Here is a 23,242-nt window from a genome sequence, read left to right as displayed (position 1 = left end):
CACCAGTTGTTGCCATTTCCATAGGTGACTGGGAGCAGGTACAGGGCAACAGCAGGGAGCATCCTGGATTGACCCAATAATGTCTCCTGGTGATCAAGCTGCTGGTCCCCAAAGCTGACTCATTCTCCAGCCATCTCTGAGTGGGTGAAGAGAGGTCTTACAGATTCCTTAGACCACAGTAGTGCACACACAGCTACCAACAGCATCATTGCCAGAGAAAATGAGATGCTTTATAAACATCATATTTACTAATCATCTCCTCTCCCCCTGTCCTGGCACAAAAAGCAGGACCTACCATAGGGCAGGGGAAGGAGTTTTCTCCTTTCAGGGAAAAAGAAAAGGAGAGGGAGAAAGAAACTCTCTATCACTACATTTGGGCCTGGTGTTGGAGGCTGGATATCTGTAATTTTCCTCACAGCACGTGGTTTTTAGCTGAGATCTTAGTTTTGCTTTCAAAACCCATTGTGAGCAAGTTTCATAATCCGAAGCGGCACAGTCAAAGTGAAGGAAGGGATAGGCTTCTCCTAAGCATCTCGCCTCTCACCCACATTGAGAAACCCTGACCTAAGGGGAGTCTTAAATTTCATTCCTAAACCCTGTGCCAGCAGAGATGCTTTAACAGTTCTTGTTACACCTTAGCAGCATCGGAAACTCGCATTTGTGCGTAGAGTGGTTTAAATGGGTGCTGCTCCTTCTTCTGCTCCATCTTTTTGCTGGAAGTGTTTTGCTGCCATCAGTCTGGCCTTACCTCCCATCTCAGCCAGCATGTGCTTGTCTCCCTGAGAGGTCTTCAAGGGAGCAGCCCTCAAAGCACTGCACTGTGGTGGAAGGGAGAGGGATGTGGCACCTGGCTGTGCCAGGCATGGGACTTACATCATATTGCTGTGGGAAATTACGGATGGAAGGCAGTGGTCGGACTGACACCCACTTCTTCTTAGCTTTGGACATCACCAGCAGGACACGGCGTTCCTTCGTCCAACTGAAGAAGAGAGAATAAATCAAGAGAGGTGTAAGGAAGAGCAGAACAGAGACCCTTAAATACTGAGAGATGAGCAGACTCTCCTGTCCAGTTTGTCCCTGCACTATCTGGCTGTTCCTAGACATGCACATCTGTGATGGAGAAGCCACAAGAAGGCTGTTTTAGGAGGACTTCTCGTGTACATATTACCTATTTCCTGGGGTTCCTCTTTTCATAAAGCCCCAAAAATCTTCCCCAAATCTCACATGGCATCACCACGGATTATTAAACAGCTGCATTCCACCCTTTGACACAGCCAATTCTTGTGCAATCAGATCCATGAAAAACACTTGGGAATATTTTCTGCTTGAAAGGTGCAATAGAAATGCAAGTCATTACAAGCACTGCCTTATGAACAGTGCCAAGACTTATCCTCCTGCAGCTCCAGCAACGGATCACCAGGAGATACCCAGAGCAAAAACCCCAGCTCAATTCAGCAGCTGCACAAAGAGGTATTATTTTTCCCATCCCAGAAAGCAATCCTCACCTGCTTACTTCCTCCAGAAACTTCTGCCTCTGTCTCTTCTTCAACAGAAGTCTTACATTTATAAGAGGAAGCTGGGCTGTGCCTTTGTGGCTTGTGTTATGGGAAGAGAGGTTCTATAAACCCTTTCATCCTATCCCTGCAGGCTGCTTGGGTGAGACAGGCCACAGTTTCCATGACCCAAGACTTCCCAGCCAATATTTCTCTTCTAGGGGACTTGTAAAACAGATGGAGACAAAGTTTTTTAGTAGGGCCTGTAGTGTTGTGACAAGGGGTAGTGTCTTGAAACTAAAAGAGGGTAGATTCAGACAAGATGTAAGGAAGGAATTTTTTATGATGAGGGTGTTGAAACACTGGCACAATCCAGAGAGGTGGTAGATGCCCCATCACTGGAAACATTCAAGGTCAGGCTGAGCAACCTGATCTAGTTGAAGATGTGCCTGCTCATTGCAGGATGGTGGGATTAGATGACCTTTAAAGGTCTCTCCCAGTCCAAACTGTTCTATGATTCAATGCTTCTATCACACCATTCTCATGGGCCCCAAGGAGTCAAGAGGTGCAAACAGACATGACATGCATCACAGAGGAGCAACCAAAGCAATGAAATAGCCAAGGGAAACTAATTTAAAAGGAAGCAGAATATCTTGAATCATTGTTAATTGTGACCTGACATACATATGCAAACAGCTAGGAGTATAAACACTGCAGAGGAGAACTCTCTTTGTGCTATTGGTAAGAAGAAATGATAGGAACTGGGAGAAAAGGGAATTGTGGGAGCTGGACTGCCTGTGCCAGAAGTAACAGTCTGCATGATGCTGGCAGCAAATACACACAGTAAAGAGAGAAGGAAAGTGGAAAACAGCTATCTGCGATGCCTGCTATAGTGATGAACATCTCGAGCAGGGAGAGGCTGCTAGGAAACCTTACAGCCTCTTCCAAAGATGCCAAATGAAGCCCTGGAGAAGGTAGGATGAAAAATTCCTGCCCTTGAAGAGGGGTAGAGGAAAGAGAAGGTTGAATTGCTCACCAGTGGGGGGCTTTGGCACTACAGTACTTGAGGTCTTTATCTGGCTCCACCAGCTGCCCGTTCCTCCAGCACTGGCCACACACAAATTTCATCTGGAGGTCAAAGGTGCTTGACGTGGGAGTCCGGGGAGAAGCCTGGGGAAAAGAACCACAGCCTCAAGTGAACAGAGGCAAAATGCATCCCCCAAACCTGCCACAGAGATGCTGGCAGCTCCCCTCATGCCTGTGTGCCAGCTACAAGCCAGATTAAATCAGCTCTCCTTTGCCAGTGTTAGCTGGTAGCCCGATGAGATACCGGACAAGAGCAAAACCACTGCTTGCTTCAGCATGATTTCCTGGGCTTTGACATCTGGCCAAAAGTACAGACAGCCTGGCAGCTTCCAGCACTGATCAGGCCTGGCTATGAAACCCCTGCAGTGTGTATCTGCATACAGACAAGCTCTGTGAGACCTGCCCCTGAGCTTAAGCCCCACTTCCCTGCGGGGAGGGCAATCTATGTCCCACTCTGCCTGTGGAGAGTGCTTGGTCATACAGAGAGAGCCCCCTTGGGAGGAAATGGGACCATATCACTATGCAGGACCCAAAACTCCTGCTTTTGGACCAAGATCCTCGTGTCGCACCTAACATTTGACACAATGAAGTCAGAGCTGGGTCCTCTTGCTGATATTCTTTCAAGCCTTTTCTGGGCAGGTTTCCATCTCTCACAGTTCCTCTGTACTGGGTTTCCCAAGAAGTTAAATCACAGTCTCTGGACAGAGGTATAATGCACATATTTCATATCTTCTCAGCCATTGCACTTATTATTGCCCCCATCCCACCTGAGAAAACTGGTTTGGGATTATGACTGACAGATTGTGGAGAAGATAGGAAAAAGGGACCCAATCTCATATTACTGCTGCCTCATGTTTTCTGAGAAAATATCTGGAAAACTGCTTGCATTCTATATCACCACTGGAAGAAGATAGGGCTGGTGTCTCCAGTTCATTTCCAAACTGAAAAACAAACCTGACTGGATGCCGGTGGCCCTGGGCACAGAAATATGTGAGAGTACAAGAGAACACCCTGGTCATCGAGCTGGCCATGAAGCACAAAGGTCACGCACCAGCAAAACAATTCTCTGACTGTCAGCCACATCAGCAGCCTGTCCCACCTACCATGCCTTGACTTTAACCCCGAGCATCTCACAATAACCAGACATGCAAGCCGTGTCCCTGAAGAGCAGGTTTCTGCCAGCAACTGATTAGCTGCGGCATGGAGCCTGGCTGCATCCCTTGGTGAAGGGAAAACAGCAAGTACAGACAACACAGAATCAAAACATTTCCCAGGAGATGCCACATCAGCTATCAACTACCACTCTGCATTCTCCAGACCTAGTCTTTTGGAGAACCAGAGTTGACATATAAAGGGTTCTCTGTCACTGTGAAAATCTGACTGGGGAGCTAACCTTGCCTGTGCTGCCTACATGAAGCCATCAATTCTCTGATGCCCCTGCAAAAGGACCCTCTGAGAGAACCAGCATCTCTTCTGAAAAACAGCAGCGATTCTGGCCTACTTGTCTGTGAGAATAACCTTTCTGGTGGCTCCCAGCACATGACTTGTTTATCACTTGCTGTGATGACAGCTGTCAGCTGTCACTTGTGTTGGTGACCACCAAGAACTCATCAAAGTAGTTGGCTGTGAGATGAACAGAGTTGAGATCTGGACTACCATGGAAAGCAATAAAGTGCCTCCCTCTCAGCTATGTGGCCTTTGAACAGTAGCTTTAATCTCCACTTGGTCTCCAAAGGAAATTTCACTACAGCTCACTACTGACCTATCAAACCTATAGCCCTATGCTAACAAAATGGCACTGCTGGTGTATTGCCTTTTATCAATCCCATGCTATCCTCCTGCTGACATATATCTCAGCACAGACAAGGAAGCTTTGCTCAAACCTTCTGACCCAGGAAACTAAACACTGTCTCCAGAAGAGACAAGAGATCAGAGAGAAAGAAAATATCTCTCAGGTAGTTGTGGTAATCTGGGCTGCTTTTTCCACAGATTCTTAGCCAAAAGAAGCCTCGTGCATTTCTTCATCTGAGTCATGCAAACTGCTGGTCAAACCAGTGGGCAAGTATGCTCCCAGGGGATTAGGAGCCAAGCAAAAAATCAAAGCGGCTGCTGTTAATGCTACATGACTGTATTTGTAAAGGCAAGACACATACCTGGCAGGCTGCTGATACCCAACAGTGTGGAAATTATATCACATGAGGTTCTAGCAGACGAAGCTAGGCAAAAGTGCCGTGGGCTATGGCACCACCCCTTGCTATGAAGCCAGACAATATAGTGCTAGCTATGCACCATGGCAACCAAATAAATACAAGTCTCTGGCACGACAGCTCTCCACTTCAGGCTCTGCAGAAAGCAACAGACTCTGCACATGGCCACTCATGTCTCCCAGCTTCAGGAACTCCTCTCAGCAATACTGAAATGTTCTCTGGAGGAGCCACATGCCTCAGGTGACTATATGAGGAGCCCAGGTTACTCAGCCACCTAACTGAGTGAGCAGTACTTAGGTGTAAGTACTCCTTAATGGAGACATTTTTCCTTCTCCATGCTTAAATTGATAATTCTGGGGTCAGCTTTCATGGGGGTTCTGGTGCTGGCTAAGGGAATAAAAACAAAACAGCTCTTGAAAAACAGAAAAAAATGAGGGCTACAACCCCTCTATTTGCAGGGATGCAATGGGAGGGCACCCAGCTCCCTGCAGCAGCCCCACCTGCTGATGGCTCTTCAATCTGTGGCCACTGGGTTTACTCCTACAGAAGCTTCTGTGAGGCCAAATTTGTGGGACCACGTGTAAGATTGCCAGCTGGTGCTTGGCAAGCAGTGTATCTTCATTTTTCATTTCTTGCTAAGCCTCCTGACTTTCACTGTCACAGCTACTGGGCCCCTGCATGCTGCCTGCCTTTTTTCTCCACAACTGGGCAGCCACAGGTGCTAAGTCCAGCTGGCAGCTGAACAAAAAGTGCAGCAAAATCCCCCAGAGCAACTTTGCTTCCGCTGGCCAAAGGGCACTGGAGTGAGAGTGGATCACACGGGATGGTGGGAAGGAGGGGTCTGTTTTTACAGCACTCCTGGGAAGTTGTCTTTGCCAGGCAGCCAATTTTGAAAGCTGGAAGGACACTGAGAAAACTCTGAGTCACGTTAGCCTGCTTGGACAGGAGAAAACAATGGCAAAAGTAAACATCTCTCAACAGATAGCTAGTCCTGCCCGCAGGGTCTTCGGCAGCAAGCCAGAGTCTCATCCCAAAGTACCGCCCTCCGTGCTGCTGCCAAAGCCATGGTGTGTTACTGCAAACACATGCATCTGACTGACTTGTCCCCCTGCACAGTGCCAGTGCCAGTGCCAGGCTGCCAATCCTTACAGACAGCTGGTGGTGCTGCTGGTAGGCACTTTCTCACTGTACCAACATGACTGCTGCTTTGCCTCTGCACCCTGGAAGGGTGGTGGGTGCAGTCCAGCTCTGTGACAGGCATCTGTGGGGCACAGCCAGACTTTGCCACTGGTCACTAGCCCTAGCACTGCCCATAGGGCCCAGAAACGGTAGCTCTCTGCCCATCCCCTGATGTAGCAGGCTTTAGCATTTAATTTCCTGATCCTCTTCCCCCTGCAAGCCCCAGCAGCCAGAAATGGAACCCTCACTTAGCATCCAGATCCCATGTGCTTCAGAGGACTTGCTCTGACCATGCCTACTGTATAGCTTATTCTTCCAGCAGCAGCACCTCCAGACAAAGGTGAATTTGAAGCTACAAGGCTTACAGGAAAACAGTTTTTTTTTTTAATTCCCTCATTATACACAGAGAATGGCAAGACCGAGCTTTCTTGAAAATGCAGGTAAATTCACAGCAGGCAGGACAGAACCAATCTCTGGACTGTGCTCTTGGGGCAAGGCACATATGGAGCAGGGATTGCTGATATAAATCCAACTGCTGTCACAAACTGCTGCAAAATCACATTTAGTTTCCTCCCATGTGGAGATGCGGGCCACTGCCTCTGTCCTCACACAAGGCAGAAGAAATCACAGCCAGCATTGGCTGCAGGGACCATTCAGATCATCCACTTTGCATATAATACAGGATGTAGAAATTTGTCCTGCTTGGCTTCCTGAGAGGCTAGAATACATTCCTTAAGCAAATCAGACAGTTCTGGGAACTAGAGACCTTGGTTATTCTGGACTGCTGCTTGCCATTGCTCTCTTCCAACTGTTTCGGACCACAACAGCTGCACAGGTTTAGAGCTGAGCATCCCCTCGAAGATGAATCCATCTCATGCAGCATAACCAGTGCAGAGGTGGACACAGAGCCCACGGCAAGAGTCAGTGAAGTCACCTACATCTTTTCTGTTAGGCTAAACTACGCCCATCAGACCTTTCCACTGATGCTTCCCCACCATCAGTGCCCTACAGCCTTCAGAACACTTCTCTTGGCACACAACCAAGACAAAAAACAGTGGCTAAACATCGCATGAGTGACTTATATTTCTCTCCTATAAAACACCTCCTCCACAGGGTGCTCACAGACTGTACTCAGCACTGGTCTCTGCAGAGGAAGCTCCAGGGTGACAGATCCCACACAAAGGTGAAACACTCTTGCTTGGACACTAAGGCACAGGCCAAGGGATGGCAAGTTCAGGTTCACCAAGGTTAAAGAAAGTTGCCAAGTGGGAACAAAAAGGATTTACACCACTTTCCCAACCATTCTCCTGTTCAAATGTCAAAAACTGCTTTAGTTCAACCTCAGGACTGGGCTGTGAATTGTTCTCATGGGGTGGGCTCTGCTCCTACAATACAGAAATCCCCTCTGGGGTTAAAAAAAAAAAAGGATAAGACAGCACTGCCCACAGCCAACAAGACACAGGAAAGTAAACAAAGGAAGAACCCTTTGCTTGTAACCCCTCTCGCACTACCCTGTATGCTCTTGGCAGTGCTGGAGGGTGCAGCCCTCCACACTGAGAGACTGGTGGTAAAGAAAAGGCAAATCTCCCAGTCTCCTCCTGGTAATGCACCACTAAGGTCTCTGTCAGTCTCAACAGCACCTGGGCTGCCAGTTCCACCCACTCCGGTGTTTAGATCAGTTCTGTAGGTCATAAGTCATTCCTCAGAAGTCCTTCAAATTGCTCTACCGTCCCTTGGCCACTAAAGGGCAGCAGGACACATTTGGTCCCCACTGTGTGGTGACTGCCCCAGTATCTCCCAGTTTCACCAGCAAGGTGTCACAGGAAACACCATTCTTGTGTGTGCTGCCCTCAGTGACCTGGAGGCTTCACCCTAGCAGAGAAACAGAGCAGACAATAACACTGCAAAATAAGGCACAAAGCTCAACACCAGCACTGCAAGCAGGAAAGCTCTCAGCTCTCCTCCACCTCAATGGCCAGCCTGCTCTGCCTGGCACCTGTCAGGCACAATAGTGGGAGGAGAAGAGAGAAAGGGCTGGAACCGTTGGGAGCAAAATCTGGCTCCAAGCCCTAGATGGACCTTACTTACCACGCTGTTGGCTGGTTTGCTGGCATGTGCCTCCATCTGTTGCCAGTACTTCTTAGACTCCTGCACGATATCTTCGTGGGTCATTCCTGGGAGCAAAAAGGAGACAGAACTGAGCTAACACTCCCTTGGCCAAGATAAGAGAGGGAGGGGTTGTAGGACTTTTTAGTTTGGGGTGAGTAACCCCTGAGTAGCTGACAAGCTCCCAGCAGACATCCTGGTAATGTCAGGATTAAGTTGTCACAGAACTCACCACAGAACATGTCTAATGCCTTGCTATGGAAGCTCCACTCTACGCAAGTCAAACAAAAGGAGAAGAGTTCAGTATCCTGGGCTTGTTCAGACCTGGCTTACTGCTTAGGCAGTCTGCAAAGGACCCAGACACTGCTTCCAAGCCAATAATTCTTCATAAGGGCCAAGAACTTGACCAAGGCTGACCCCAACCCCGTATCAACAGATTCTACCAAGATCCTAAAGGCAATGCTTTGTTACTATTGATCTACTATATATGGATTTTTTGCTTCTAGCTTGGAAGATCACAGATACCCACTGAGACATCTAGCATCTCCAAGACCCCAGAAGTCTCACCTATTACCTGCTGGGATTAACTAGCCTGTTACATCTTAAAGTTGAGAGGGCTCCCCATCAATCAATAGGCAGAGAAAATTTGAAATTCAACACACATAGACACCAAGCACAACCAAGGCAGCAAGAAAAGACCAGCAGTGCAAAAACCAACCAAGGAACAGCTGCTAGTAGATAACCAGCAAGGAAAAACCTGCAAGGTCTCAGATATCAGAAACACAACATCAGACAACAAGAAAAAGGATTGGTCAGACCTTATCTAAGGAATTAGCTCCTGACCAGCTCAAGTGGTGAGGGAACAGCCTCTGTTAGCACCAGCCAGCTAGATGGGCATTCAAGTTACTAAGTGCTCTAAAAAGCCAAGACAGATGCCAAAACAAACTGAAGCAAGTATCTTGCACAGGCAGCTGATTGCAACCAGAAGGGTTCTGAGGATGGTCTTGATGCAGTATCCCCAGGACATAGACATTGCAAATTTGATTGCTCTGCTGATGCCTACGGCTTTTATTACTGAAGTGAGGTGTTCCCCAGGAGTATTACATAAACACAATCTTTGATCTGGGAGACAGCACGTTCCAGAACTTAAGGGCCACCAAAGTTTTCATATCAGCTTAGGCTGTGTGTATCTTGGGTAAATCATAGCATTCCTGACCTCAGTTTTCCTGTCTGATTTTGGCTGTTCATGTCCCCATCAGGCAACACTGCTGCCATTTGCACAGGGCTTCAACAGGATGAAAAGCACTCAGAAAACTTCACCGTTCTTCAAGAACATTTGCTCAGGTCTTTAAAATGGCAGCTACTGCATAACTGGTACTGCTCACAGATCAGAGCTGTTGGTGAATATTCTACCTCTTAACCATTAATTCCAGAAGAAATGGTGTAGAGTCAGAAAAATTGCAACTCCCTCTCCCATGTCCAAGTATTCCAGGGTTGGACACAATGATGATTTGTATTTTGCGGACAAAAGCTCTAAAGCTAGGAAAATCACAACAAAAAGTTAACATGCTGCACTGAACATGGCAGGGAAAGGGCTGAAGCGGCTCCCACCTTCTCCATTCCACACACCTGCGATCCTTGGGGTGCAGAACCAAAGGGAGAAGCATATACATTTGTCTATATTTCAAATGTGAAATTTCAAAATTCATGACTGAATTTCAAACGTAGTTCTTGTGACTGCCTTCTTCCAGTTCCAGAATTCTGAACTATTTCAACAATAGAGTCTAGAAATGTGGTGATTGGGAAAGAAAAACCCTCCCAAATGGGAAAGGATGGTTTCCAATCTACCAGCTTTTCAAAGCATGAACCGTCACAAAGAAATGAGCTGGGAACCAAAAGGCCTATGTGTTGATTACTTTTAATATTTCGGCATCTTTTGCAACATCATTAGTGAAGACAAAGAGTGTTATTACCACTAGTGGAAGAAGATAGCAAGAGATGTCTGTGAAAAGCCACAGTGAACAAGAAAATAGTCCCGCCTGTCCAATTCTCAGATCTTGGGAACCTTTACTCCACTAATACAATCCTGTATTCCCATGAACAAAGCCAAAAGCTCTGTAAATGCTCAAATGGCTGTGAAGCGTTTCAAATGTAAGCTGCCCTCCTCCTGTTCTTGCTGAGAAAATAGTGCCCAAATGAAACTTCCTGCTCCAAAGCTAAAGCATTCCCAGAGAATGGCAACAACTACCTTTAATTTCAGTTTCCATAATGAAGGCACTACACCTGGGAGAGGCAAACTCACAAGGAAAGCAGGCTCATATATAGAGCCTGCAGGAAAAAAAACCCACAAGATAATATCTCTCCTATTGTTGGAAAAGGTGGAAGTAGACACAAGGCTTGATGATCAGCTCTGCATGCTTGAAAAATCATTTGAAATAATTTCTTCATGTAAAGAAGGCAAGAAGAAAAAAATCAGTTTGTTTCTTCTGCAGGATGAAGAGAAAGGAACACAGAGGGAAAGAAGAAGGGAGCAAAGAAACTTTTCAAATAACAAAACCAGACCAAAACAACAAAAATAAACCAACCATGGTATGGGGGAAAAAAGCAAGGCACTTGAATATCAGAGTACAATGAGCAGTATCACAAGCATGCAGGGCAGTGGTGGCCCATGGCTCACAGGCAATGTGCTATCTTAGAAACTCCAAGCCGTAATTTTTTTAATTTCCTGAGGCCACAAGTAAATGAAGGCAAACGGAAAGATTAAAGATGGCATGTGCCACAATGTGCTACTTGTTCATCACTGTCCCTCATGAGCTGAACCCAAGGCCAAGGACTGCACTGGACATCAATTATGACATCAAAGAATGGTGAGAAACATCTATAATGTGTTTACTCTCTGAAGTACTCCCATTACCAGGCTGGGTGGTGCACTAAATGAGACCCTGTGGTGAAAAAACATGTAGGTAGCACTGCAGGTGGACTAGCATCTACACAGCCAACAGGACAGCAGCCAGAGAAAAACGCCAATATATCAGAGACACAGGACTGAAGTGCCAGATGTGGCAGTGTCACCATACAATTTCCCTGAGTATAATCTCTGTAAAACCCTCTTCTGAGGCATGTCATCAAAGGCTTTTTGGGAAACACCAAACATCTTGTAATTTCCTGCTGTTGGTGAATTTGTTTTGAGAAACTGGAGATCCACAGCCTTCTCTAGATAACCAACTGCTTTGTCACCTCTGCATGCTGCCATTCTCACTGCAAGACATGTTCACTCAGGGGTCCAACTGCTATTTGCACAAGATCTAAGCACAAAACACCTCTCGGGATTGAGCTCTACCTAATTATTATTTTAATTTATTCAGCTGGTCCCAAGGGAAAGGCGTTCTGGTCTGCAAATCCTAATAACCCTGCTCCTGTAAATGGACAAGGGCCAAACCACCTCATAGAAGACCTTGGTCCTACTTTTCGTGACCCTGAGGAGGCAGAGTAAGTACTATGCACAAGTGATTGACACCTTCTCAGTACTCCCAAATCACCTTCCCCTCTCAACTGGCCCTGGTTACACACTGGAAGAAATTCAGGTATACACAACACCAGCCAAGTCACACTCACCTGAATATTGCTGCAGCAGCCAGACCTTGAGCTCAATGAAACTGTGAGCAAAGTGGCAGCTGTCCTCACGCAGGCAGCCGTAACGCACCTCATGTCGACACACGTCAAACTGGAAGTGCTCCTGGAACTGACGGATCTTGGAATATTTCAGGGAGGTGGAACGCACAATGTGGACTAGACACCTGCAGAAAAATACAAAGCACCAGAGGATCAAACCCTCTCTACCTCCTTCTTACATATGACATCCAGACATTTGACTGGGCAGGCAAAGGACACATGCAAATTGACTCCAGAAGAGACAGGTTCCCTCTGGGAAAAGCAAACCCCTGCCCTCCCGACCTATCAAGCCTGGGTAGTTATTTTCACCCTCAGCACATGCGTGATGCTCTGACTAAGTTCAGAGATCAGACACATATCAAAATACGCAGCAAAGATAACAACTCCTCTGAGTTGGTATGATAGGTTCAGCATCTCCCCACATCTGAGATTCCCAGGAACCAGAAGAAATTGTATGACTATGTACTTGACATGTTTGTTATACCTGTTCTCTTAAACATTCACTACCAGACAGTCAGAAGCAGGATCCTGAGCTAGAGGATCTTTGTTTTGACCTTTTTGTGAAGGCCAAACTGAAAGGCAAATTAAGTCAATGGAAAACTTAACAAACTGCCTCCAAAGGGCTTTGCTGATGCCTGAAATCCCTCACCACCAGGAGCAAACATGCAGGGTGAAGCCCATAGTGCTATTTATTATGATTTGAGCTGTCCTATGATTGGAACCTGTAGGGAGGAAAGGAAGAAACAGACCAGAGCCCTGGAGTTAAACTGGCTGGACTTATGCGAGATGGCTCCCATCAGGAGAAAAAATTGTTCACTCACTTGTTGTCATGGAAACTGTGTTTTGCAGAAAGGTTGGAGCAGACAGATGGTGTGTCCTTGGTCCCTTTGCTGATAATCCGGGGTTTGCTGTCAAAGCAAATCTGAGAAGAGAAGAATTAGCATACTGGGAAAATCTTAGAGAGCAGTGAACCAGAGCGACTTTGCTTAGAGGAAGAAGAAGAACCAGAGCCAGCCTATTCTAATGTTCAAAGTTAGAAACAAGTCTGGTGAAAACTTTGTGGTGTGGCAGAGCTTTAAAACAAAGCAAGTCAATCTCTGGAAAAGCTTCTGGACAACATTTTTTGGCTTATTCTCAACAGTATTTTCCATTGTGGTTGGAAAAATTTTGGTCAGAGCCACATATTCTTTCCCAACAGAACAAGAACAAGGGAGAAATAAAAGAACAGCCACTTCACAGCAAAGAACACACGTCCCTTTATATGCACTGCCAACATAGGGAACTCTGTGCTGCAGAGCATTAAGATGATATGAGGCAATTCTCAACTGACCGACTCAGTAGCTCTGCATAGACATCAAGTGGGAATTTATTGCATTATGGAATTCTGATTTCTAAAGTAACTGGGGCTAAATTACAATTCAAAGCAACATGTCAAGATGGAGGAAGACACAGGTGATCTCATGAGGCTCTGAGCACCTGGTTCAGCTGCAGAGCTAAGGAAGAAAACTACTCCTTTCTCCTGCACATGTGCATACAATGCTTACTGTCCTTCTGGGAGCAGGGCACTGGCTGGGACACACAGTGTTACAGGTGGCCTGCTCCTGCACCTTTAAGATTTCTTTCTTGAAGAATGTGCAACATCCTGGACTCCTTTTCCCTTCAGGACTGCCTCCCAAGGTACTTTGTCAGCCAGGCTCCTAAGGAGACTAAAGTCTGCCCTTCAGAAGGTGAAGTGGCAAGGTGGCAGTTCTGCTGACCCCTCTCCTTATTTCTCCAAGAACTGAAAACTCTACAACTGCATGATTTCTGAGCCCAGGATGGCTTCCAACCATTGTATCACCCACCAGTGCTTCTCTGTTCACAAACAGATCCAGTGGATGCCTTTCCTAGCTGTTTCCCTCACCAGGAGGGAATTCAGGAGTTATCTTCCACACACTCCAGGAACATCCTGGACTGTTTCCTCCCTGCTGTGTTGTACTTAAAGCAGACATCTGCTAAGTTGAAGTCCCCCACAAGAAAAAGGGTCAACAATTACAAAACTTATCCCATCTGCCTATGAATTATTTTGTCTGCCTCTTCACCCTGGTTGGGTGGTCTGTAACAAGACTCCCATCTTGTCGGTCTTCCCCTAATTCCTACCCATAACCACTCAACTCTATCATCATCATCATCATCATCATTGTTAAACTCTAGACAGTCAAAACACTCCCTAACACACAGGGCTCCCCCGCTGCCTCTCCTTCCTCACCTGTCCTTCCTGAAGAGTTTACAGACATCGGTTGTAAGCACTCCAGTTTTGACTCCAGTCATCCCACCATATTTTTGTGGTGGCAACTATCAACAGATCAGTGATCCAGACACATATGAAGAAATGATGGATGCCTGTGCCCTCCCACCAGTTCTGTACCTCACAGAGGAAGGTGAAGATGCCCTGATGTTCCTTGAGGAGCTTGGCAATTGTGAGGCTGCTCTGCTTGATCCCACCTAGCGGGTCAAAGAGGAGGTCACGGTTGAGGGTCCCCTTCCGCTCCTCCGTCCACACGTCGATCTCTTCCTGGTGGTACGCGAAGGTGCAGTTATCCCCGTACTTACAGTCCTGCTTGTTAAGCATATCTACAAAGCAACAAACAGCACACACCACCACACAGGCAGGGTGGCCCAGTCAGAAACTAAACTCTCTCTTGCTTTCTCCCACTGCCCATGCCTCACATGGAACTGAAAGCAAAAAAACTGAGAGCTAAAAGAAAAAGGAAAAGATATCTCCTCCCAAGTTCACCTATATCAATACATTCAGGAGTTAATGCAAACTACTGAATGGTGACAATCTCCAGTTACGCTGCTATGGGGGAAACTATCTCAAAACTAGAGGCCAGCTTTAATTCAGTGCCTGGCCAGGGACAGATCATGACTTAACTAACCCCATAAAGCCAATACAGATTAAGTTCTCCCATAGGCCCAGCAGTAAGGAACCATTTTAGTTGGCTCTTACAACCTCCCCACCTCATTAAGTACTTTGTAATGACACTGCCTCGGGATACCAGTCTAGTCACACTGTCTGTGGGTACTGTGGGATCGGCTGGAGCAAAGGAGCAAGCAGAAAATGTTTTTCCCTAGGCAGAACCAGAGCCCTGCCATGGGGCAGTTGGGCTGAGTGGGACTAATGTGAGCACATGTACAGGAGGCAAGTTCTCAGTAAAGCCCATGTCAGCAGAACAGCTCTGAATGCTTGACTGTGTGCAGCAGCTCACTGAGCCTTTGGAACTCTTCTGCTCTGCCACTTTAGAAGCTGCCTGCTCTCCACAACATGGCAGCTCATTGCCCTTCACTGTACTGAGCCATCCAGTCCATGAACTGTACAGCCATCCTACTGATGGGACAGAAGACCCCACAGCCAGTAGGCAATATCAAACAGAATTTCCCTCCCAGTTTCCCCTGGTACAGCCCCTTCCCAGCGACCAACCACCACACATCACCTTTGCACAGATAATAGGATCCTACAAAGTTGGTTTTGGTTGGGCGAGGACGGATCCTCTTCCAGGTCTTGTCCTCTGAGTTCTTCAGCCTGCCCAGCAGGATGTCCCGCTTGCACTTGTGCTCCAAGCCTTCCCGATAGGTGTAATCACCAGCCTTGGGCCCTGCCAGAGAGAATAACCCCATCAGCCAGGGGAAAGCCAATTCCTAGTCTGTGCCAGTGCTCTGGTGGCAGAGAAAATGCATCACCTGTTTTGGGGTAGCAGATATGACAGGCCTGTTTGAAAACATGAGTAGACGCCAAGGGGTTCTTCACCAGCAGAGCTGTGTTGGGCATTGCTGGTTCTGGCTGGGACAGCAGGTGCTCAGTGGCCTTGGGCGCAGCTGGGTGACTCACTCCACCAAGGCTGACCTGAGTGAAAACACACACACATCTCTCTGTTCAGCTCTGCAACCACATGGGCAAGAAACCTCTCTAACCCCTTGCCCCGCTCCAGTCTCTCAAAACCTGTCTCATTTCCTCTCTCATCAAAATGTTCACATCTGAAATGACATTTCCAGAAGAGATGCATGCAACTTTTCCATAGAGAATGAACACTGTGGTGTTTTCACTTCAAAGATAGGCCTCTTTCTCATTGGTAAGAGACCTCAGTTTCCTATCACGAGCTACAAAACAAAATGCCCTCCTCACTCCTTCCCATTCCTTCCATCACAATCTACTCTGCAATGAAAGATTTTTAAATCAACCATATCCCAACCTAAGAAAAAACCCAAACTGCTTATCAGTCAATCTTCAGGGATACTCACATTGATGTTAACAGGGCCAACAGGTAAGAGTAACTCAAGAATAACTTTTGTTCCAAGCTAACTAATCCTCCCCATTTTTTCCAAGACTCGAGACATAGAACAAAAGCAGAACATCTGGAGAAACCTCCTGACAGGGGCAGAGAGCAGCAAAGAACTCCAGTAGCGTGAAGTCAAAGTTGGCTGACTCTGCCCCATTCTTGAGCATTATGTGGCTGCCACATACAGTGGGACCCTGGCCTCCATGATCCCCTGCTGACCCTACAACCTTGGTCACACCATGCTTACCTTGGCAATATGGAGTTACGGATAAAAACAAAGATGGAACAAATGTCTTCCTACTGACTCTGTGGGAACCTTTACCTGCCTTGCCACAACATGAGAGGCAACACTGATCAGGGCAGGGTAAGAAGAGGGGCCCAAATTAACTACATCACCCAAGTGACCACTACTACCACCACTACTACCTTGGCTCCAGAGCACCCTGGGATGTCAGCATGGGGCAGTAGCTCACTCACCGCTGGGGCTGGCTTTTGGCTGCCAGGTGGGTGTCGCAGTTCCTGAGAGCTAGTTTCTTCTGGGTGAAAGAAGAACCCCACAAAACAAAAACAATCATTTCACTCTCAGAAGCAGTGCTACTCACAAAAGGATAAACAATATCTAATTAAATTAATTTGCTTTATTTATTTCATAATGTTTTAATACTTTCTTCCCAAAGCATCTGTCTAGACTCGGAAAAACTCCAGGAAAGGCTTCTTGTCCCAGAAATCCTACTGAACCCAATTCTATGCTGCTGAGAACTGACATTTCTAAAATGGCAACCCAAAGCTGAGGTGAATGTGAGTGTTCAAGTGCTGACTGGCCAATCTCTGCTGTTCTCAAAATACTTTTGCTTTGAATATACTGCAATACTGGGAATAAGTTAACCAAGAAGAAGCCCACTTCCCTCCTGAACAGGAGGGCACTTAGTCTTTGCCCACCATCCATTTTCTCCTTGTACCATGAGAGTTCAGAACCCCATTCAAGAGGACACTCATTGCCCTGAATCCAGAGATGGGAAATACCCACCTTGGCCTCTACCATTCTGCCCAGCACAACAAGGTCCTGTATCATCTAAAACAGTCATCACCACTCTGCTCACTTTGTGGAAGATGTCAGAGTCATTAAGGAGGAAGGTGGAGGAGTCACGCTATAGTCCAGCAAATTATGCCAAGGGAAGTGTTCTGGACACCCAGCAATGTTTAAATCTCATCTCTCATCATTATATACCTCTGTGTTCCTTTCTCCTCTTTAGATTTCACTCCATGCTGGTTATCTGGGAATACATAACCTACAGCTTTTCTCATTACTTTTGAGCAAAACATAATCAGTTACTCTGTCCAAGACAATTCCCTGCTCTCTTCTATATTTATATTCCTGTTATATACACCAGCAGAGAAAGCTACAAGACAGACATCCTCAGCACTGAAGGAAATAATTTTGGCATGCATTCACAGCTAAGGCAACACAAAACCGTATCACCCCTACCTACCCGCACCTACCAATGGTAAAGGAGTCCAAGGTATCCAGTGACCCCCTGCTTGTCCCAAAGGAGTCCAGGGCATCAAGCCGTGTATCTGTGTATGGAAGCAGATCCAGGGAATCCAGCGAATCTAAAGTGGAGCCACCACTTCCTCCTTGTGGGGCCTCAAAGGCATCCAGAACAGAGGAGGAGGAGAGTTGCTTGGTGGGATCCATTACCAGGCCAAAGGAGGCAGGTGGCAGAGGGGTGGAGACAGGAATGCTGGCTGTCACAACTGGAGGCAGCAGTGGAGTTCCTCCCGGAAACACAGGAATCAACTGGGGCATCTCTGTTGGCAGGTTGGTAGGAATGGTGCCCTGGACAAGAGACTTCAGGGGAGCAGGAAGGAGGATAAATAGCGAATTAGTATTGAGGAGCAAAGACTGAAAAGAGATGTCCTGGTTTTGGCCAGCACAGAGTTAATTTTCTTAGTAGCTGGTACAGCGCTGTGTTTTGGATTTAGCATGAGAATACTGTTGATAACACACTGATGTTTTGGCTATTGCTAAGTCGTGCTTACTCTAAGTCAAGGACTTTCCATTTCCCGTGCTCTGCCAGCAAGCAGGTGCACGAGAAGATGGGGGACAGCACGGCCAGGACAGCTGACCTGAACAAGCCAAGGGGATATTCCATACCGCAGAACATCATGTCCAGGATATAAACTGGGAGAATTTGGTCAGGGTCACCAACTGCTGCTCAAGGAAGGCTGGGCATTGGTTATCAAGTGGTGAGCAATTGTACTGTGCATCACTTGTTTCTCTTGGGTTTTATTCCTTCCCTCTCTCTCTTTTTCTATTATTATTGTTGCTGTTAATATTGTATTTTATTTTGTTTCAATTATTAAACTGTTGTCTTAAGCCACAAGTTTGGGTTTTATTCAATTATTCTCACTGGGAAAGGGGCAGGAAGAAAGTGAGTGAGCAGCTGTCTGGTACTTAGCTGCTGACTGAGGTCAAACCATGACAACAGAGAGCAACAGGCTCCCAGTGAAGGGTGTATTGTACAAGCTGGAGCAAAAGGATACCTGGCAGCTCAATCCACCTGCAGACTTCCCACAGACTTTCCAATTTTTCTGTACTGCAAACAGTCTGGACCAGGATCCCTGAGGAGGTGTTGGATTGAGTTCATCAGTCTGCAAGGCAGTGTCCTGCGCTGGGCACTTAAACCAGCTCAGGTCGAGAAACAAGGCAGACGAGTACACACAGTGCAAAGGTCAGGGTAATGATCACGACCCATGGTGCCTCTCATCAGGGCTTTTCCAACGTGAAAATCACTACACTGCCTCCAGACCCAAGGTGGCTAACATAAGCAACACTGGCAACTAAAATCCAACATTAGTATGAGAACAGATTGTCTATGCAGCTCCCAGACCTGTTCAACAAGCTTAGTCTGAGTGCAACCTGCACAAAATACAAGGAGATTAGAGCATGCCCTCTGTATAAAATACATCCATCATTCCTGCTTCACCACACTAATTTCTACTCTCAGACTTGCTTCAACTTCACGGACCTGAGAGGCCAGGTGGAAGGAAATGTCAGGGGAGGGCTACCTTGGGTGTATTTTGAGAGGCATCTCCCTGAAGCTGCACACAGCAAAGCAGGCTTGGAGAAGGACTCTACATACTCACAGCAGCAGAAATAAAGGAAAGAACGAATGAGTTTTGCCAGAGGAAGAGATAGGAGAAAAGAATGACAGGAAGAGAACGAGAGGCAGCATGCACATCCTCATCCTCCAAGGACCTATTTGGAATAAAGAAACAGCAGACCCACACAGTGCCCATCTTACTAGAGGGTATGGTGACCCTTCAGCAAGGGAATCCAGGAGGGAGTCTAGCTCTTCCCCAATGATGTCCCCATCTGTGAAGTCCTCCGTGTTCTCAGGCACTGGCAAGGGTACACAGTCTGGAGACGGGAGCAAGCTGGCAGCAGGAAGTGAGGTGGGCAAGCCCTTTGCATCTGAATCAGAGGGCAAAGGGGCCATCCCCTCATTCACAGGGATGGAGGTGGCCACAGGAGCTGGGAGGCACTGCAAGTCCATAGAGCAGTCTGTGATGAGAGAGAAACAGAGCCAGTCACCAGGAGAGCCTCTTGCAGGAGGCATATAGAGCACAACATGGTAAAACCAATATTGTACAACTCCATCAAATCACAAAAACCAAGTATGCCAATTTTTCTGAGAGGAAAGGCTCTAGGACTCACCAGTAGCTGAAATACATTCTAAAGGCCAGTGCTCAGACTGACTGTCAAGATTTGCAAGCATGTACAGCAACCAGGAACAACAAAATACCTGTGGCTGAGCAGTTACTGAATTCACTGTGGCCAGGACTAAAGGGGCACATAATACAATTTCTCTATAACCCACCACCTGGTATTTTCTTTAATGTTCCTCACTAATGCATTTGGCAGAGGTCACTGCTTTCTTTACTTCTTGGAGCTTTGATATCCCAGCTGAAAGCTTGCTTACTTGCACACCCTCTCTAAAAAACCACGCATCCTAAACAGAAGAAGATAAAAATCACAAGGCCCTGTTGGGAGGAGAGCCAGAGATTGAGTCGTCAGATCAGGTCGTGCTAACAATCTGTCCCAAAAATCCCCATCAGACTCACTCAGGCTTTAATTGTCTTTAGTCAAGTAAATTCCCTGCTCCTGGATCCTTCCTGATGTCCAAAAGTGGGAGGTTGCTATCCATTTCTCCCCTCAATACCTGATCAGCAAATGTGCTCTTGGGAACTCGTGGGAGGCAGAGTCGAGCCAGGGAAGAGGCGGTGGTTTTCCCTAAGGTTTCTTCCCCTCTCCAGTACATTACTGAAGTAGTAAGATATTCCCATCATGCAATATAAACTTCTGTTAAGTGAAGTTAAGGTTGCAAGCACATGTTCTTCACAGAAGAGCATTTCATTCTCAAAAAAATTAAGTGTTAAAAAAAAAGTTCAAATGTTAGAAATTTGGAAAATGCAGCGTTACATTTGCCATTCTGAAACCAAGCACCCAGACTACCTTAATTCTGCCCCTGTGCAGATGTCCTGGAATAAAAGAAAAGAAATAAGACAAAGATGCTACCTTCTCCATCCACATCCCATTGGCTGCACTTTACCTGCAACAGACTAAGGCTATAAAAGCAAGGCAAAGTTTGGAAGGAGAGACAATAGCTTTTACTAGAAAGACTGATAAAATTGGGAAAGAAACTAGACAAGCTTCAGAGATATAAAACTTGATCCAGCAAGAAATGCTGCATCCTGTCTGTACCAGGTCTGTTCACTCAGCCCCCACGAGAACTTGGCCATCCCCCTGCATCAGGGACTGAGTGAGTACGCTCTGTTACTGGCTGCAAACTGCTCTTTTGCTGGCCCAGGAATGTGCTGGTACCTTCTTAGAGAGCTCAGCAAATTAGCAATTCCAGTAAACCTCCAAGTCCTGAACAAAACAACAGCAGAGATGACAAATACAGGCATGCCCCCTTATCTCTAACCCCACCAGGAGCACAGCTCCAACCCCTGCAACCTTTCCTCCAGTATTTGTTGTGAATGGTCCACGTGGATGGACCACAGCAAAGGTCACCATGCAAGGCACTGGAGGCTGAGCCATGACAAAAGCAGGAAAGTGCTGGGAAAGGAAAGCAGGGGAAGTGTCCATGTCTCCATGTCCTCAAGCATGCCACTGAAGGCAAACACATGGTGTACCTTATGGGATCCAGCACAGGATTTTGGTGCTGCAGCTGAATGCATTTCCTACAGGCAGCGACTCAAAGGAAGGCTGTCCATCAGTAGTAGTTTTGCAGCTGCCCCACCAATCTGGCTTGGCTCCAACCCCATGCCCCCTTTGCAATGATTTCTCTCATCTCCCTTTGGTGCAGAACCCCCAGTCGCCAGGGAGCCAGCTCTCCGGCTTTTCCCATGGCTGGAAGCTTGGCCAGATTCCCTGCAGTACAAAGGGATGGCTTGTGCCTTCCCATTTTTCAGATGTTTAAATCTGGAGTACTGACAAGATCCCTACAGAGGCCAACAAGAAGTTCAGAACATGCCGGAAGGGATGGAGACACGTGCAGCGGGGAGCAAAAGGGTGCACAATGACAGGGCCCCAAAGGATCCAGCAGTTCAGGCCTTCTCTGAGGAATGAATGAGGCCCTGCATTTTCCACTCAGACTGGGAAGCAAAGAACAGAGGCCCTCACACACCCTAAGAGGCCCCAAACCTGGAAACACTGAATGCATGACCAAAAGGCAGACAATAACATGAGAGCTCAGTGTATGTAAAGGGTAACGAAAAGAGCAGGCACCAACAGGCTCCACTACTTGTAAGTGGAAGAGGGAAGATGTCCACTCCTCTCTCCCTGACCACCTGTCATTCCTTCAGCCACTCCTCCCACTCTGTCCAATCTCTTTTCCTATCCTTTCCTATTCCTGCTTTCCTCAGGACACCAGATCTGCTGACTTCACTGACCAGCTGTGATACCCACATCTCACATATTCTCCTTACAGAATGCTCATGCATCCTCTGCATTCCCCTAACATTTGCTCCATCTTAAAAGAATAAAACAGCTTTCTTTGATGAGTAGCTCACAGGCACACCCACACCTGCTGATTTCTGACCCTGCCATCACACTCAGCCCCACATATTATCAAAAGGTCAACAAGGGGCTTGTCCATACATCCCCATGAACCAAGTCTCCCATACCAAGCCCCCCCAGCTGGTGACTTCTCTGGCCATACACCTGCCTGTCCCCAAGGGGGAAGTACACAGCTTTTATAAGCACTATTTCTAGTTCTGCTCTCCAGAACAGCAGTGGTTCCCTGGTGCATTAGCTGGCCAATGGCCATACTGAGCCAGATCTGAGCCATGGTCTCTCTGCAGGACTGGCTGAGTTAATCAGATGACTTCAAGCAAAACATGGAGGAAAGGGCTTGAAGAGTCTGCATCTTAAAACAAAACAAAACAACAACCACAAAAACCCTTGCTAAAAGAAATCTTTGAATCTGAAACTCTCAAGGTACCCAGCACCCACAGCCATCCTGGTGGTACACCACTCTCTGGGCAATTGGATAACGCATAATTCCCGTGCTTTTGCAAAGATTTTCTAGCAGTAAAGGCTCTGTCTGCCTGATCCGCAGCAAAGGTGGCATGCTGCTCTTACACCAAATCCAGATTAGATAAAGAGCTTACTGGATGTGGCCATTCATTAGTCCGTAGTAGGAGTCCAGTTAATTTTAGCACAGCAAGATCATGTGAAAAACTCTCCTTAATTCACAGAACTGGGTCTCATTATATCATGTAGCAAGCAGATAATAAATCAGCATTCAACAAAGAACTAACATGCTTTCCAAAGCACCTTAATCACAAAATTAGTTTCTTTCTATAAAAAGAGCAATTGCTACTTGTGGTGGTAAGTCCTCACACTTACCTTCACACACACAGAGCTACCTTACGAAGGAACAAAGACTGATGTGCTCAGAGGCAGAAGTTCAGTTCTCCAGCAGGTAAGGTAGCAAGCCCTTCTACAGGGGCAGAGTTAAGGTCACTTGTTTCCCAGTGTGAGAAAAGCAACCCTGTTAATCTTCCTTCGTCTCCTCCTGGGTGCCTAACCCTGAACTTGGCTCCCCCTGGGTCCCTCCCAATTCCTTTGTTTTCAATTCCTCTACCTCAGTGTGTTGGAGGACCATATGCAGTC

General features: G+C 46.9%; 1 protein-coding gene across 10 annotated transcripts in view; it reads right to left on the bottom strand.

The window, feature by feature from the left end:
* Nucleotides 1–23,242, bottom strand: part of LOC131591515 (zinc finger CCCH domain-containing protein 7B-like) — a 48,216-nt gene that overhangs the window by 8,080 nt on the left and 16,894 nt on the right. For 6 of the 10 annotated variants that reach the window (XM_058862301.1, XM_058862300.1, XM_058862303.1 and 3 more), the window contains exons 9-19: nt 19,365–19,624; nt 17,560–17,908; nt 16,486–16,595; nt 15,464–15,626; nt 15,217–15,378; nt 14,151–14,356; nt 12,565–12,665; nt 11,687–11,868; nt 8,054–8,139; nt 2,530–2,663; nt 874–979 (exon numbers count right to left, since the gene is read on the bottom strand). In XM_058862301.1, the coding sequence (XP_058718284.1) occupies nt 874–979; nt 2,530–2,663; nt 8,054–8,139; nt 11,687–11,868; nt 12,565–12,665; nt 14,151–14,356; nt 15,217–15,378; nt 15,464–15,626; nt 16,486–16,595; nt 17,560–17,908; nt 19,365–19,624 (1,859 nt within the window). The remainder of the gene's footprint in view (nt 1–873; nt 980–2,529; nt 2,664–8,053; nt 8,140–11,686; nt 11,869–12,564; nt 12,666–14,150; nt 14,357–15,216; nt 15,379–15,463; nt 15,627–16,485; nt 16,596–17,559; nt 17,909–19,364; nt 19,625–23,242) is intronic. The other 4 variants (XM_058862299.1, XM_058862306.1, XM_058862304.1 and 1 more) reach the window with 3 other exon arrangements.

This window comes from Poecile atricapillus, chromosome W (genome assembly GCF_030490865.1).
Source record: "Poecile atricapillus isolate bPoeAtr1 chromosome W, bPoeAtr1.hap1, whole genome shotgun sequence".
Classification (NCBI taxonomy): domain Eukaryota; kingdom Metazoa; phylum Chordata; class Aves; order Passeriformes; family Paridae; genus Poecile; species Poecile atricapillus.
This window is presented reverse-complemented; position numbering and strand designations above follow the sequence as displayed.